Source organism: Lithobates pipiens, unplaced genomic scaffold, assembly GCF_037356315.1.
Source record: "Lithobates pipiens isolate NorthernLeopardFrog02 unplaced genomic scaffold, aLitPip1_a1.2 Scaffold_30, whole genome shotgun sequence".
Taxonomy (NCBI): domain Eukaryota; kingdom Metazoa; phylum Chordata; class Amphibia; order Anura; family Ranidae; genus Lithobates; species Lithobates pipiens.
Window position 1 is genome coordinate 53,544,571 of NW_027507791.1, and position 16,588 is coordinate 53,561,158.

The 16,588-nt window shown below is 45.7% G+C and overlaps 1 protein-coding gene across 1 annotated transcript in view; it reads right to left on the reverse strand.

Moving 5' to 3' along the window:
* GOLPH3L (golgi phosphoprotein 3 like) overlaps positions 1–15,447 on the reverse strand; it is an 89,839-nt gene extending 74,392 nt beyond the window's left edge. Inside the window, exons 1-2 of the mRNA XM_077464228.1 lie at positions 15,253–15,447; positions 461–629 (exon numbers count right to left, since the gene is read on the reverse strand). Of these exons, the coding sequence (XP_077320354.1) occupies positions 461–628 (168 nt within the window). The 5' untranslated portion in view covers position 629; positions 15,253–15,447. The remainder of the gene's footprint in view (positions 1–460; positions 630–15,252) is intronic.
* Positions 15,448–16,588: the final 1,141 nt, after the last annotated feature.

Genomic DNA, 16,588 nt, shown 5'->3' on the forward strand with positions numbered 1-16,588 from the left:
CACACACACACACTTCTTCCTCTTTTTTTTTTTTTCTTTCTAGGTGGGTTTGTTTGGACAGGCCTCCAGCAAGCTATTTTTAACACTCTGAAAATGAGAGGAAACTCAAATCTGTCCATGCAGAGGATGAGGGACACAGCGGAGTTTATCCTCATTACCATGCAATTTAGAAGACCAGCTTCTAAATCTTTAACCCTTTCTTGAGACAGTGTTCAAATCTAGTTTACAACTGGTGAGAACAACTGCCAGTAGAGTACAGGTTTGGCTAATTATGGCAAACAATCGACAACGTAAGCAACAATTTTTTAAGTCATGCATGGGAACATTTAACAAATATATAGTAAGCGTTTTCCTAAAATGGCTGCAAAAGTGCAAATACACTTTAAGAGAGGTTTAAGTTTTGCACAACAGGCTGTTTGGAGCCTCCAATCAATACAGGATATCACTTTAAATAACGTACCTCTTTGTCTTTTAATCCTAAAAGCAGCACTTCCTCCATAAGCGTTAGCCTCATGTCTTTGCAATCCCCTGAGGACTCTTCATCTTTTTCTTTGCCGCCATCCTCTGAATCTGCTCTTCGGTCTTGGCCCTCCTCTCCGCGCCGTCCCCGACGTATTAAAGTGGTCATCCTTCAAAACGAGCAGAGAGATTCAAATAAGATTTTTGCGCATCAAGGGTCAAAGTATTTGTACATTACTAAAGGATAAGGGGGGTGTTTCCTAAAAATTGGAAGGGTGGGTCAAACCAAAGAATCAGCGGTAGAACAACAAACTGGGACCTGATTCGGTCGTTGGGGGCAAATCCTTAAAGTGCATCTATTGTTAAAACATAACATTTATTTAATAGGGGGACTTAGTTATCAGGTTTTGTAGCCTAGGTGATTTAAAGCCCAACCCAAAAATCATTTTTTACCTATACGTCCCACCCACCGTGCCCGATGTAAGGTTTTCCTTATTTGGTTTATCCAGTTAGACTTATCCGGGTCCCCCCCCCCCCATCCAGGTCCATCACTGATGTACAGTAGTTCCCTCACTGACGAATCCTCTTCACTCCCATTGGACATCATCTCTCTTTAGGATCCTAAGAGGAACCCTTCACTGGCCAGCCAATTGGAATTGTCCCCATGGCGTAGGCAGTGATGTGGACACCTGGAAGAAGGACCATTCCATGATGTAAACAGAGAGCAGGACCAGGAGCCTGATGATGATCACATGACCATGGCTTTAGGTAAGTGAAAATGGGGGTTTAAAGTGGTTTGGTACCTAAAAATGAAAGTACATGTTATTAAAATCAACAGATAGCATACTTACCTAAACGAACCCTGAAAAAAAAAATATTATTTACTTACCTTTTATTTCTGATGTTTCAGCTGACTTCCGGGTTGTCCTCCCGTGGGAGTAGGCGTGGCTATCGTCCTCGCAATGGTCCCTGGGAAATTTGTAAGCTATTTCCCAAGAATCCATGGGGGACAATGAAATTGCGAAATCACGCGAGATTTCGTTAGGACGCCGGTCACGTGACGAGGGCGAGTACGAATTTGCCTTTTTTAAAGTGGGCAGGCAGCTGTATCTGCCATTACACTGCTCTCACTGAGCATGTGCAAGATGGAGCGGAGCATGCTGGGAGCCAGACGTCATCATATACCAGGAAGTAAATGCCTGTGGGCTTCAGACGCCCACAGTTAAAATGGAAAACGCCAGAGCAGGTTTTTATAAGTCATCCTGAGGAAAAGATTAGTCGCGCCGGGGGTCAAATAAACGCCGGACGTGGATGCCAATCGAAGGTAGCACTCGCCCACCTGTGAGACAGGTAAGAAAAAAAAAAAAAAAAAAAAGAAGAAGAGCGGAATCCCACTTTAAGAGAGCTTTTTTGCTAAACCAGTGATAAGATCAAGAAGCGTGGCGTGGGGGGGGGGGGGATTACATCATTCTTGGAGTTGGGCTTTAAAGCTCCAACTCCAGGTGACAAAAAAAAAAAAAAAAACTGCACAGGTTAAACTGTTCATTTGTGTCTAAGCCCTTGTACACACGGTCGGACATTCCGACCACAAAATCCGTCGGATTTTTTCCGAAACTGATGTTGCATACACACAGTCGGACAAAGTTGTTGGAAAATCCGATCGTTCAAGGCGTGGTGACGTTCGTTCATTACGGCGGGACTACGTAGAGGCTAGTAGCCAATAGCTTTGGTCTCGTAATTTGATCTGAGCATGCGTGGCACTTTGTTCGATCGGAATTCTCTTCAAACGAACGGACAAAGTCCTATCGGATCATGTTGTCGGAAGATTTTATATCCAGCTCTCAAACTTTGTTGGTCGAACATTCCGACGGAAATAGTCAGATGGAGCCCACACATGGTCGGATTATCCGACAACACAGTCCGATCGGACATTTTCCGTCGGAATTTCCAACCGTGTGTACAAGGGCTTAAGCCCCATACACACTATCAGTTTTTCTGCTGAGTTTTTCCTTCAGATTTACCAAAACCATACAATAGGAGGTCCAACCTTAGGAGTTTCAATTTGTATGCAATCAGGCAGGCCCTTCCACTACATGGTTTTGGTAAATCTGATGACAAAAGTCAGCAGAAAATCTGATAGTGTGTATGGGGCTTTAGACTCATGTGTCAAACTCAAGGCCCGTGGGCCGAACCTGGCCTGCCACACCATTTCATGCGGCCCTCACCCCAAAGCGGAAGGGATGGAGGCGAGATGTGGACCACCTGTGCACAGCACACCCATGAAGCCTTCACAGATGCACTCCAAGTTTATATTGCCCCTTTAAGATCCTCTTACTGTTAGAGCAATTTGGCCACAGCCACCATGTGATGCGGTTTGGCAGGGGGTGGTTGAGTTCCTGCGCCTATTCTCTGAGAAATAAAGCCCTGCATGAAATTTATATAGTCTTACAGATAAAACTGGCCCTTTCAGGTCAACCATAATGTGTGCGGGCACTGAAGGGAATGTACGGTATGTAAAGAGCTGCAAAAAAAAAAAAATAGTCAGCACTATATAAATACGCTAAATATTGACTTTTTCGCAATAAAGTTGCAAATAATGTACCGATTTGTGATTACTGGAGCAAAGGATTTGGGCACTAAAATATCCTCCTTGCAGCCAATCAGGTGCTAGCTTACACTAAATACGAAAGTTGCTGTGGACTACTACTGGGTCAAATTATCAGTCATTAAAGTGTTACCCCGGACCCTGCATTCACTATATCTGGTCTCCCACAGTACACAGAACTTGGAAATGCAATAGTTTTAGTAAATATAAACTGGTAAACACCCTTTCTCATCAGCAGTAAAATTTATAAATATATATATATATATATATACATATACTATACACATACATATACACACACACACACACACACACACACACACACACACACATTCCCCCGTCGAAAGACAGTGGTCCATATCTGCTCTGGGTGCCAAGAAATTTTGCAACAAATTCTCAGAATGCAAAAAATAAAATAAAAAAGGCATCACACCGCTTTAGAAAACCGAAAATTGTATACTCACAGGATGCGTGTGCTGCCATGATGTGTCAGGAAACTAAGTTCTAAAGAAGGATGTACGATATCTGTAGATCAAGCTACCATCACATGCCACCACCGTCCCAACATCACGTGCTCCACATGTATCTCTGCCCACCCAACCCAGCAACCAGAAGTCGAGACTCTCTGGGCACATTTCCGTCCACTGTAGGTCAATCGGCTCTTACCCAGAGATAAAAGGTCAGCCCAACAGATATCTATAGGGAATTGCCCAAAAAAAGATGCCAACTGCAGAGAAATACACTTCATATAGTATAAAGGTCATGATAACGAGGCTCAAAAAGGAGAGGGGAGGGCAAGGAACTGGACAAAGATCTCTAACCAACATAAGTCCTCAGCTGAGCCGAGTTTCGGTTTGGCAGCTCTCCACCCAATGGAGTGATCCAAGCATATCCGAGTGATCCTTTGGGCTCGAAACACAGAATACCGAGGCTATCCATGTCACTACAGCCCTAAGGCCAGGAAGAAATTGGTTTAGTGAGTGCTGAAAAACCAGTTCTGAAATCCAGTCCAACCGCTAAGAAGGCAAAGTGCGTTTTTTTTTTTTTTTTTTTTTTTTTTTTTTTTAACAACCTTTCTAGCTTCATGGATCTATTAATAAACTGAATTTATACAGTGCCTTGCAAAAGTATTCACCCCCTACTTGGCATTTTTCCTGTTTTGTTGCCTCACAACCTGGAATTGAAGTGGTTGTAAACCCTTACAACACACTTTTTGCTACAGATAAGACTAGAATGTGGCTTACATGTAGCTACCCCAAATAGCTCCTAAACCTGAACAGTTTAGGAGATATCCCCTGTATTTGCATGCGCCAACGTCATCGGCAAATGCAAACTGAAGCAACGGCATGTACCTGCCAATGAGGTCACTGTACTCCAATGGCCTCCACACTCACCACATCTCATCCAATGGCCTCCACACTCACCACATCTCATCCAATGGCCTCCACACTCACCAGATCTCATCCAATGGCCTCCACACTCACCACATCTCATCCAATGGCCTCCACACTCACCACATCTCATCCAATGGCCTCCACACTCACCACATCTCATCCAATGGCCTCCACACTCACCACATCTCATCCAATGGCCTCCACACTCACCAGATCTCATCCAATATTGCACCTTTGGGATGTGGTGAAACAGGAGATTCGCACCATGGATGTGCAGCTGACAAATCTGCAGCAACTGTGTGATGTTATGTCACTATGGACCAAAATCTCTGAGGAAGGTTTCCAACACCTTGTTGAATCTATGCCAAGCATGAAAGGCAAAAGGGGGCCAACCCGGTACTAGCAAGGTGTACCTAAGGAAGTGGCCGGGGAGTGTAATCTACAAAAGCTTTTTATAAAAGAACAATTAATAGCTAGAGGGGCTTACCTGTAGGTAAAAGATCTGTACGGCTTAGTAGATATTCCCTTTGCATGCAGCCACTGACGTTAGCGGTGCATGCGCTGTGAATGCCCGGCTGAAGGTCTGGCAGACGCTGCCGGACCTTGCTGGGAAGAACACTCCCACCCGCATGCTCGGGAGTGACGTCATCGTGGCTCCGGCCACTCACAGCGCTGGAGCCGCAAACCCAGAAGACTAAAATGTCAGCTCCCTCGGCATGGACCAGGCTGCGATACAGGGGCTTCATTCTGGAGGTATTTCATAATGAGCTAGTATGCACTGCATACTAGCTCATTATGCCTTTGCCTTGCAGGGTTTTTTTTTTCTCCATTTTATGTGGGGGTATACAACCACTTTAAATAGGATGTCTTTTTTGGAATCAATACAATATGGTTCAGAACAAGAGAGAAAGAAATTCAGTAAAACAAAAGCAAAGACCTCCTACATCAGTCCCCCTTAACATCAGGGTCCCCATCAAACCTTTCAATACATCAGAGTCTATCGTAGGAGTCCCCCTTATATCGAATCCACCTTAGAAGTGCCCCAATTAGAGTCCTCCCTTACACGAGTGACCCCCCTCCTTACATCCGTGTTCCCCACGAGGGCCCCTCCTTACATTAGACTCCACTCTTCCATCAGGGTGCCCCATCATAGTCCACTCTTCCATCAGGGTGCCCCATCATAGTCCACTCTTCCATCAGGGTGCCCCATCATAGTCCACTCTTCCATCAGGGTCCCCCATCATAGTCCCCTCTAACATAGTAGGTGAGGTCGAAAAAAAAAAAAAAAGATAAAAGTCCAACCTATGTGTGTGATTATATGTCAGTAGTATTTTGTACATCCCTTGTTGTCGTTCAGGTGCTTATTTAATCGTTTCTTGAAACTATCGATGCTGCCCGCTGAGACCACTGCCTGTGGAAGGGAATTCCACATCCTTGCCACACTTACTGTAAAGAACCCTCTACGTAGTTTAAAGTTAAACCTCTTTTCTTATGATTTTAATGAGTGGCCACGTGTTTTGTTAAACTCCCTTCTGCGAAAAAGTTTTCTTCCGTCAGGGTCCCCCATCAAAGTCCACTCTTAATTCCCTGATTAAAAGGGCAAAACCCTGCCCAAAACACCAGCACTCATGGAATAAGATTGTCCTCAATGGCCACAAAAGTGACAGACAAGGGAAGGAGAGTCAAAGGAGGTTCAATCACGAAATCACTAAAAACATTGTGAAACCAGCATCAGGTTCTTAACTAACAAGGTGACCGACACACCTTGCAGCAACTCCTCTTAGACTGAGCATTTACAGTGCCTTGAAAAAAGTATTCATACCCCTTGAAATTTTCCACATTTTGTCATGTTACAACCTAAAACCTAAATGTATTTTATTGGGATTTTATGTGATAGACCAACACAAAGTGGCACATAATTGTGAAGTGGAACGAAAATGATAAACGGGATTCCAATTTTTTTACAAATATTTGAAAAGTGTGGCGTACATTTGTATTCAGCCCCCTTTACTCCGATCCCCCTAACTAAAATCTAGTGGAACCAATTGCCTTCAGAAGTCTCCCAATTAGTAAATAGAGTCCACCTGTGTGTAATGTAATCTCAGTATAAAATACAGATGTTCTGTGAAGCCCTCAGAGGTTTGTGAGAGAACCTTAGTGAACAAACAGCACCATAAAAGGCCAAGGAACACACCAGACAGGTCAGGAATAAAGTTGTGGAGAAGTTTAAAGCAGGGTTAGGTTATGAAAAAAATATCCCAAGCTTTGAATATCTCACGGAGCTCTGTTCAATCCATCATCCGAAAATGGAACGAGTATGGCACAACTGCAAACCTACCAAGACATGGCCGTCCACCTAAACTGACCGGCCGGGCAAGGAGAGCATTAACTCCCATACACATTATTAGACCTTCTGCAGATTTTTCTCTTCAGATTTACCAAAACCCTGTAGTGCAAGGGCCTGCCTCATTGCATACATATTGAAACTCTTAATGTTTGACCATATAATATATGGTTTTGGTAAATCTGAAGACAAAAATCTGCAGAAAATCCAATCGTGTGTATGGGGTCTTAATCGGAGAAAGAGCCAAGAGATCCATGGTAACTCTGGAGGAGCTGCAGAGATCCAAAGCTCAGGGGGGGAGAATCTGTCCACAGGACAACTATTGGTCGTGCTCTCCACAAATCTGCCCTTTATGGAAGAGTGGCAAGAAGAAAGCTATTGTTGAAAGAAACCATAAGAAGTCCTGTTTGTGAGAAGCCATGTGGGGGGCACAGCAAACATGTGGAAGAAGGAGCTCTGGTCAGATAAGACCAAAATTGAACTTTTTGGCCTAAAAGCAAAACGCTATGTGTGGAGGAAAACTAACACTGCACATCACCCTGAACACACCATCCACACTGTGAAACATGGTGGTGGCAGCATCATGTTGTGGGGATGCTTTTCTTCAGCAGGAACAGGGAAGCTGGTCAGAGTTGATGAGAAGATGGACAGAGCCAAATACAGGGCAATCTTAGAAGAAAACCTGTTACGCTGCGTACACACGATCTGAATACTCGTCGGAAAAAGCTCTGATGTTTTTCCCGACAGAATTCGGCTCAAGCAGTCTTGCCTACACACGGTCACACCAAATTCTGATCATTCATGACGTACAACGTGACTAGAACAAGGAAGTTCAATAGCCATTAGCTTCCGTCTTGTAGTTGAATCTGAGCATGCATGGTTTTTGGCGAGTCGGAATTGCATACACACGATCGGAATTTCCAATAGAAAGTTCTCAATTTTCCAGATGAAAAAAACTTTCTATCAATTTTTGGCTGCTGGAAATTCGGCCACCTAAATTCCGATGGAGCATACACACGGTCGCATTTTCCGATGAAAAGCTCTCATCTGTCTTTTTCTGGCCGGAATTCCGATCGGGTGTACGCGGCATTAGAGTCTACAAAAGCCTTGAGACTGGGGTGGAGGTTCACCTTCCAGCAGGACAACGACCCTAAACATACAGCCAGAGCTACAATGGAATGGATGAGATCAAAGCATATTCATGTGTTAGAATGGCCCAGTCACAGTCCAGACCTAAATCCAATTGAGAATCTGGGGCAAGACTCAAATGTTGCTGTTCACAGACGCTCTCCATCCAATCTGACAGAGCTTGGGCTACTTTCCAAAGAAGAATGGGCAAAAATGTCCCTCTCTAGATGTGAAAAGCTGATAGAGACATCCCCAAAAAGACTTGCAGCTGTAATTGCAGTGAAAGGGGGGTTCTACAAAGTATTGACTCAGGGGGGCGCCATACAAATGCCCCCCACACTTTTCACATTTTAAAAACAAATTTATTATTTTCCTTCCAATTCACAATTTTGTGCCACTTTGTGCTGGTCCATCACATAAAATACATTTACGTTTTTGGTTGCCAAAATTTGGAAAATTTCAAGGGGTGTGAATACTTTTTCAAGGCACTGTAATATAGAATCATTAAAACAGAAGACTCTTTGTAAGCTAGCTATTGATCTGAGAGGGCAACCACCTGCACAGGCACGACCCGTCCCCTAAAGGGTTTCTTCAGAATAATCAATAAGCTTATAAGATCGGCTTAACGGGGGAAACCATAACCTGTCCAACCTGTGCAACTCCCCCAGCCAGAGCACACGTCTCATTACCTGGAACAGACATAAGAATGTTCATTAACATATGTATGGGATGCCTTTACTTACTTGTCTCACCTGTGCTGGTGTCCTCTATTCCCCCTATCATACCATGACACAGGGAGAGTGAATCTAGTAAGGCTACAGCTGGTCATACATTGTGCAATTTTCTTTCCTTCAACCACAGGCTGGCACTGGGGTCATCGGGTTCTCCCTGTGTGTGAGTGGGTTTCCTCCGGGTACTCCAGTTTCCTCCCACACTCCAAAGACATCTTGGTAGGTTAATTGGCTCCTGTCTAACCTGGCCCTACTACGTGTATGAAAATAATGAAAGTTAGGAGCCTTAGACTGTTACGCCCCGTACACACGATCTGAATTTCGGCCAGCAAAAGGCCGATGAGAGCTTTTCATCGGAAAATGCGACTGTGTGTATGCTCCATATGAATTTAGCTGGCCGAAATCCCACCAGCAAAAATTTGATAGCATGTTCTCAATTTTCCCGATGGAAAAACTTTCGATCGGAAATTCCGATCGTGTGTATGTAATTCCGACATGCCAAAAATCACGCATGCTCAGATTCAACCACGAAATGGAAGCTATTGGCTACTGGGTATTGAACTTCCTTTTTCTATTCCCGTCGTACGTGTTGTAAGTCACCGCGTTCTTGGCGGTCGGACTTTGTTGTGACCGTGTGTAGGCAAGACAGTTTGAGCGGAATTCATATTTCATATTTGGTGTTTTTTTGAGTATCTATTTTTTCAATCGATGCTCAGATCTTCCCTTCATCTGGCTTGGTGTATGGGCTTTTCACACTTCTCATCAATAATATTATACATTCAATATATACTACTGATCTCAATCCACAGAAGTGTTGGCTCACTGTTGCTTCAGAATTTGTACAGATGATCGGAATTTCCGTTCTGAATTTTTTCCGACCGGAAAAATTGAGAACCTGCTCTCAATCTCTCGTTTTGCTGGCAGGAATTTGTCGCCCATAAAAAGGAGCAGGAACTTGGCCAATCCCCCCCCCCCCCCCCCCGATTACATAATTTCCTGCAGAAACATGTTGGGCATGGCTGATGCCCCGTACACACGGGTGGATTTTCTGTTGGGAAAAAAAACTTGGATGGTTTTTCCGATGGAATTCCGCTCAAGCTTGGCTTGCATACACACGGTCACACAAAAGTTCTCTGAACTTTCGACCGCCAAGAACGTGGTGACGTACAACACTATGACCAACTGAGAAAATGAAGTTCAATGCTTCCGAGCATGCGTCAAAATTGTTTCCCGAGCATGCGTAGGAATTTTGCGTGTCGGAATTTCTGATCTGAACTTTTTCCCGACCGAAAAATAGAGAACCTGCTCTCAATCTTTTGCTGGCTGGAATTCTGCCAGCAAAAGTCCGATGGAGCGTACACACGGTCGCATTTTCCGAGCAAAAGCTCTCATTGGCCTTTTCCGGGACGGAAATGGGTGCAAATACCTGTATTATACAGGTATCTGCACCCCCCTCCCCCCTGAAAGGTGCCAAGATGTGACACCGGAGGTGGGGAGGGTTCCGAAAACCGGAGGTTCCATCTTTGGATGAACCTCCGCTTTAATGATAAAATTCATAGAAGAATGGAGACGATGCATTTCGGGGCGGCTAAACACTCTCCCACTTCATCAGGGCCAGTTGTATGAGCATGACATTTTAACTGGATCCAGATCCCTGCCTTTAGGCTGCATTCACACTTTCTTGTAGCAGGAACAAGCGTCAATTTTGGTTGAGCGATGTGCAAACGATTTCGCGTGTCGCACATAGGGCGGCCAATTCACTTCATGGGCTTCCCTTTATGTGCTCGTCATCGAAAAAAAGAAGATCACGCTCCTTTTTGGGTGGCAAGTGTAGCGCGTTTTGCTGCGATCACAGCAGAATCACATCGTCTTTGAGGTGCCATTCAAATAATAACGGCGTCAAAAAGCCTCGGATCAGAGTAGGAGACCGGCCGGGAGTCATGTGATCGGCCCGAAGATCTCTCTAAAAAAAAAAAATGGTATTTACAAGCTTTGTTTTCATAAAACATTTACACTGTGTGTTAGGACTAGTTACAGAGGGCTGCCAGCGACGCACATGATTGTGGTAACAAACCACTTTAATGCATTCTAGAGCTGCACGATTCTGGGAAAAATTATAATCACAATTATTTTGCTTAGAATAAAGATCACTAGTCTCTCCCGAGTCTCACGGCGTAACATCATCTTTCAATTTATAGAAAAATTTAAAACAAAAAAAAATAAATAAATAAATTGGGCTAACTATACTGTTTAATGAAAAAAAAAAATGTAATAAAAAAATAAATAAAAAAGGTGTATTTCCTAAAAAATATTGCATTTGAAAGACCGCTGCGCAAATACAGTGCGGCATAAAATATTGCAACAACCACCATTTTATTCTCTAGGGCAGGGATATGCAATTAGCGGACCTCCAGATGTTGCAAAACTACAAGTCCCATCATGCCTCTGCCTCTGGGTGTCATGCTTGTGGCTGTCAGAAGTCTTGCCATGCCTCATGGGATTAAAGCCCTGTACACGCGATCGGAAACTTGGCCAGCAAATGTCCGATGTGAGCTTTTAGTTGGAAAATGCGACCGTGTGTACGCTCCATCGGACTTTTGCTGGCCGAATTCCCACCAAAGACTGAGAGCAGGTTCTCAATTTTTCTGTCGAAAAAAAGTTCTGATCAGAAATTCCGATCGCCTGCACCAATTCTGACGTGCAAAATTCCTACGCATGCCCGGAAACAATTTGACGCATGCTCGGAAGCATTGAACTTCATTTTCTCGGCTCGTTGTCACCGCGTTCTTGACGGTCGAAAGTTCAGGTAACTTTTGTGTGACCGTGTGTATGCAAGCCAAGCTTGAGCGGAATTCCGTCTGAAAAACCATCCAAGTTTTTTCCAACGGAAAATCTGCTTGTGTGTACGGGGCAATATAGGTCTGCAACAGCCGGAGGTCCGCTAATTGCATATCCCTGCTCTAGGGTCTCTGCTAAAAAAAAAAAAAAAACAAAAAAAAAAAAACACAAACACACACACACACACACACACATATAAAATGTTTAGAGGTTCTCTAAGTAAATTTTCTAGCACAAAATACTAATTTTTATCTTGAAACCAACAAGTGTCAGAAAAAGGTTTAGTCTTGAAGTGGTTAAACTTCCCTCGTTTACAGACCGAAGTTCATTCCTTTGATCTAAAGAGCACAAAGTTACAATGTTTATAGTTAGCTCAGCGGCTGAAGAATGTTGTGAAACTTGGCAGAATGCCCGTTTTTGGTTTAGTTTTTTTGACAGCTGTCGGCTTGAGCAGAGAACTCGACGTAGAATCGGGAAAATGCTTTGTAAAGATAGCGAGAGGGAAAGAATTGCGATCTCAAATCTTAAAGATAAATTGTGCGGCTCTAATGCATTCTATGCATTAAGGTGAAAAACCTTCTCTGCTACAGCCGCCCCCCCCCCCTTTTTTCTTACCCGAGCCCAAACCAGCGATGTGCACGAGAGCCGCTGTCTCTCTCCTCATTGGACAGATTGATGGCAGCAGGAGCCATTGGTTTCTGATGCTGTCAATCAAATCCTGTGAAACAGGGGAGGTGGTGGGGGGGCAGAGCTGAATCCCACAGTCTGTGTCAACGGATGTAGCAAGGGAAAAAATGAACCCAAGTTCTACCACTATACAGTAAGGATGGGCTCGGGCGTGTTCGCACACTCCACGTGCAGAGCCCGCCAGGAAGTTGGCACAGCGCTGTGCTAATCACAAGCGGTGAGACATTTCCCCGTTGTGCGGCTGCAGAGATCAGGAAATGTCTCACTGCCTGTGGTTAGCGCAACGCCGTGCCCACTTCCTGGCGGGCTCTACACGTGGAGTGTGTGAACACGCCCGAGCCCATCCCTACTATATAGTATAGTTGGTGTGTACAGTAGTCGGTGCTCTGGCTAATTAAGCTCACAAAAGATCCATAGAAAAGTACAGGCCAGCAACTCGACAGCTTCTCCACAGAAAATATTTATTTAAGCATTACAGCAATAACATCCTCCAAAAATGCTGACGCGTTTCGGCCTTAAGCCCTCATCAAAAGCAACTTCTATGGAGAAGCTGTTGAGTTCCTGGCCTGTACAACGGAGCTCAGGAGTCTCCATAGAAAGCGGCTTTCCATGGGGGAGGGGAACCTGTTCAAGAGGAGGGGGCCTGGAGCGCCGGCGGGGGCCACCCTGAGAAGAAGAGGATCGGGGCCGCTGTGTGCAAAACCACTGCACACAGCAGGTAAGTATAGGCACTCTATGCATTAAGGTAAAAAACCTCCTGTGCTGCAGTTGCCCCCCCCCCCCCCGAGCCCCCCCTTTTACTTACCTCAACCCGCTCTTTCCCAGGACGAGCACAGCAGCTCCATCCGCTATCTCGGGTCCTGATTGGATAGATTGGTAGCAGTGCAGCCATTGGCTCCCACTGCTGTCAATGAAATCCAATGATGTGGGGGGCGGGGCCGAGTCCTGCTGTCTGTGTCAATGGACGCAGCAGCAGGGATCAGGAGGGAGTTGGAGAAGGAGTTCCTGTTGGAGACTGCAACCCTTGTGAGGGGGATTCCTTGCCCAAGGACGGGTAAAGTCTGGCCACCTACAAGAGTTTAGTCTTGAAGAGGAGGCCAAGAAATCTAGGGGCTTGGAAGGAATCAAGCTTGGAGGTACTGTGCGTAAATTAAAGGCGCTATACAAGTACCTTAAAAAATAATATTATTAATAATATTATATTATTATTATTATTATTATTATCAGATGAACTGTCATGATCAGCTCTCGAAAGCTGTGCGCCAACTATCCAATTATCGTACGATCTAGGGTTGTCCCGATACCGATACTAGTATCAGGACCGACACCAAGCATTTGCATGAATACTTATACTTGCACAAATGCTCCCGATGCCTGATCCGATACCTGGGAAAGGCGATGTTTCATCAGGATTAGGTGACCCGGCGCAATTAGCAGGTGGAACGACGGAAGCGATGCTCCATGTCGACGTCAGCGTTTGGACATCCCGACGCCCACCTTGGTACACCCTGCACTCGGCCGCAGTAGGCCAGCAGCAGAAATCTTGTTACACCCAGCCCATAGAGTTGGGGCTGGGTGTAACAAGATGGCCACTGCTGCTTTTATGTGGCTGAGTGCAAGGAGTACCAAGATGGGCGTCGCAGGCAGCATTTCCTTTCATGGCATTTCAGTGCCTGCCCATCGGTGCCCAATGCCTGTAAGTGCTGCCTATCAGTGCCATCTATCAGTGCCCAATGCCCATAAGTGCCCCTATCAGTGCCAGCCACCTGTCAGTTCTATCTATCATTGCCAGCCACCTATCAATGCCATCTATCAGTGCCAGCCACCTATCAATGCCATCAGTGCCAGCCACCTGTCAGTGCCATCTATCAGTGCTCAATGCCCATAAGTGCTGGCCACCTGTCAGTGCCTTCTATCAGTGCCAACCACCTGCCAGTTCCAGCAGTGCCAGCCACCTATCAATGCCATCTATCAGTGCCAGTCACCTGTCAGTGCTCAATGCCCATAAGTGCCCATCAGTGCCAGCCACCTATCAGTGCCAGCCATCTGTCAGTGCTCAATGCCCATAAGTGCCCCTATCAGTGCCAGCCACCTGTCAGTTCCATCTATTGGTGCCAGCCGCCTATCAATGCCATCTATCAGTGCCACCCATCAGTGCCGGCCACCTGTCAGTGCCAGCCACCTGTCATTTCCATCCATCAGTGCCAGCCACCTGTCAGTTCCATCTATCAGTGCCAGCCACCTGTCAGTTCCATCCATCAGTGCCAGCCACCTGTCAGTTCCATCCATCAGTGCCAGCCACCTGTCAGTTCCATCTATCAGTGCCAGCCACCTATCAATGCCATCTATCAGTGCCAGCCACCTATCAATGCCATCTATCATTGCCAACCTTTTGTCAGTTCCAGCCATCAGCCAGTGCCACCTAATCTGTATTGTGCTCTGAAAACTGTCATGACATTAAAAGAAAAGTCTTGGTAATCGGGATCAGCGAGTACTTGAAAAGAAGTATCAGTACTTGTACTCGGTCTTAAAAAAAATAAAAAATTGGTATCGGGACAACCCTAGTACGATCGCTGCGAAAAGCGGTATTTTTTTTTTCGTAGAATTTTCGGATCGAGTGAACGGCCCATAAAGGCTTTAGAAATGCTTTCCCTTGGCGATGATGATCTGTGAACTAGGAGCGCACACAGGTGCACACGCCTGGCTCGGTGATGGAACGGGGTGACATTCTAGCGGCACACACCCGTGTTGGGTCAGGACATGGACAGGCCTGCTGTGGGGGAGGGGGGGGGGGGCACAATAACAAAACCAACCAGGGAGAGTCTCTAGAATCAAATGATTTGTTTTTAATGGGAAATCCAAATCAGGTGCAATCCCAGGGACTGAGCCACCCAGCCAGGGACTGTCACCAGGAACCAGAAGCCTCAGGAAGTGGTCAGTATATAGAGAGACAGATGATGTATACATACCATATGTGGAATAGTAAATAACCCCCCACCAATACTAATCACCCAGGAAGATCTACACCCCCCACATAGGAGCCCCCCTCCCCCCTCCACATCTTACCTGCTCCACTCTCAGCTGAACTGCCTGAAAACTTCACTTCCTGGTCTCGGACACATCAGCTCTGAGCCAGACAAGCTCAGCCAAACCCGATCGCTGGGCACGGCGATGGACAGGCACAATCCACCAATTACAGGCCGCTGTCAGTGTCAAAGCGTCCAATCTGAAAGGGTTGACACTCCCCCTAGCCCCGCGTCTGCCAAGCTTGAGTGAAGGTTGATCTGTTATCGTGACAGAGCGTCTCGGCCAATGGCATTGCAGGAAAGCGTGAAAGGGGGGGGCGGAGACGAGTCCTGCGGAATGCGCGTTCTGGCTGCCTTGTGAAGCGGCGCGGCCATGTTGACTCAGGGAGTGGGTAATGCGGAGGGGGGGGAGACTGATATGAGGGCGGAAGTGATGGCAGTGTTTACGGTGTTTCGTCAGATTAGGCGACCCGTCATAATGTGCAACGGAAGTGACGTTTAGTCACCGCCATCTTGCTACACTCTGCACTCCTTTACAGGATACACTGAGAAGAGGGAAAGCGGGCATGTTGTTACACCCACCGAAGTTTTGAATATGACACTTATTTCTAACAGTAAAGTGAGTTTATATAGTGAAACATAGTACATAGAAACATAGTTGAATTTTAAAAGCAGCGAACTTCTGTCAGATTAGCAAACCTATGAGATCAACAGGCTTACCACTGCTTTTTAAAATTCAACATCTACCGAGTCAGACAGAGTTCTAACTGTATTTTAATATATAAACTCACTGTACTGTTACAAAATAAGTGTAAAATGCAAAACTCTGGTGGGTGTAACAACATGTCCGCTTCCCCCCCCCCTCTCACTGTATCCTTACTGTGGGCGAGTGCGGGTTGTAGCAAGATGGCGACGACGTAACGTCACTTTTGTTACACATTCTGACGGGTCTCCAAATCTGGTGAAATGCAGCTGTTTCGTCAGATTCGGCGACCCGTCAGAATGTGTAACAGAAGTGACGTTACGTCTTTGCCATCTTGCTACACCCCGCACTCGCCCACAGTAAGGATAGAGTGTGGGAAGGGGGCAAGCAGACATCTTGTTCAAAAGAGAGCACTATTTGTGGGGGAAAAAAGGACATCAATTTTGTTTGTGTGCAACGTCGCACGCCCGCGCAATTGTCAGTTAAAGCGATGCAGTGCCAAATCGCAAAAAGTGCTCTGGTCAGGAAGGGGTTAAAATCTTCTGGGGCTGAAGCGGTTAAACCTTTACCGCGACCTATTGAAGGAAATAACTTAAACCCTGATATCATTTCCGCCCCCATACTACACTCGTCGTTGTTTCATCAGGTTTGGCGACCCGTCAGAATGTGTAAC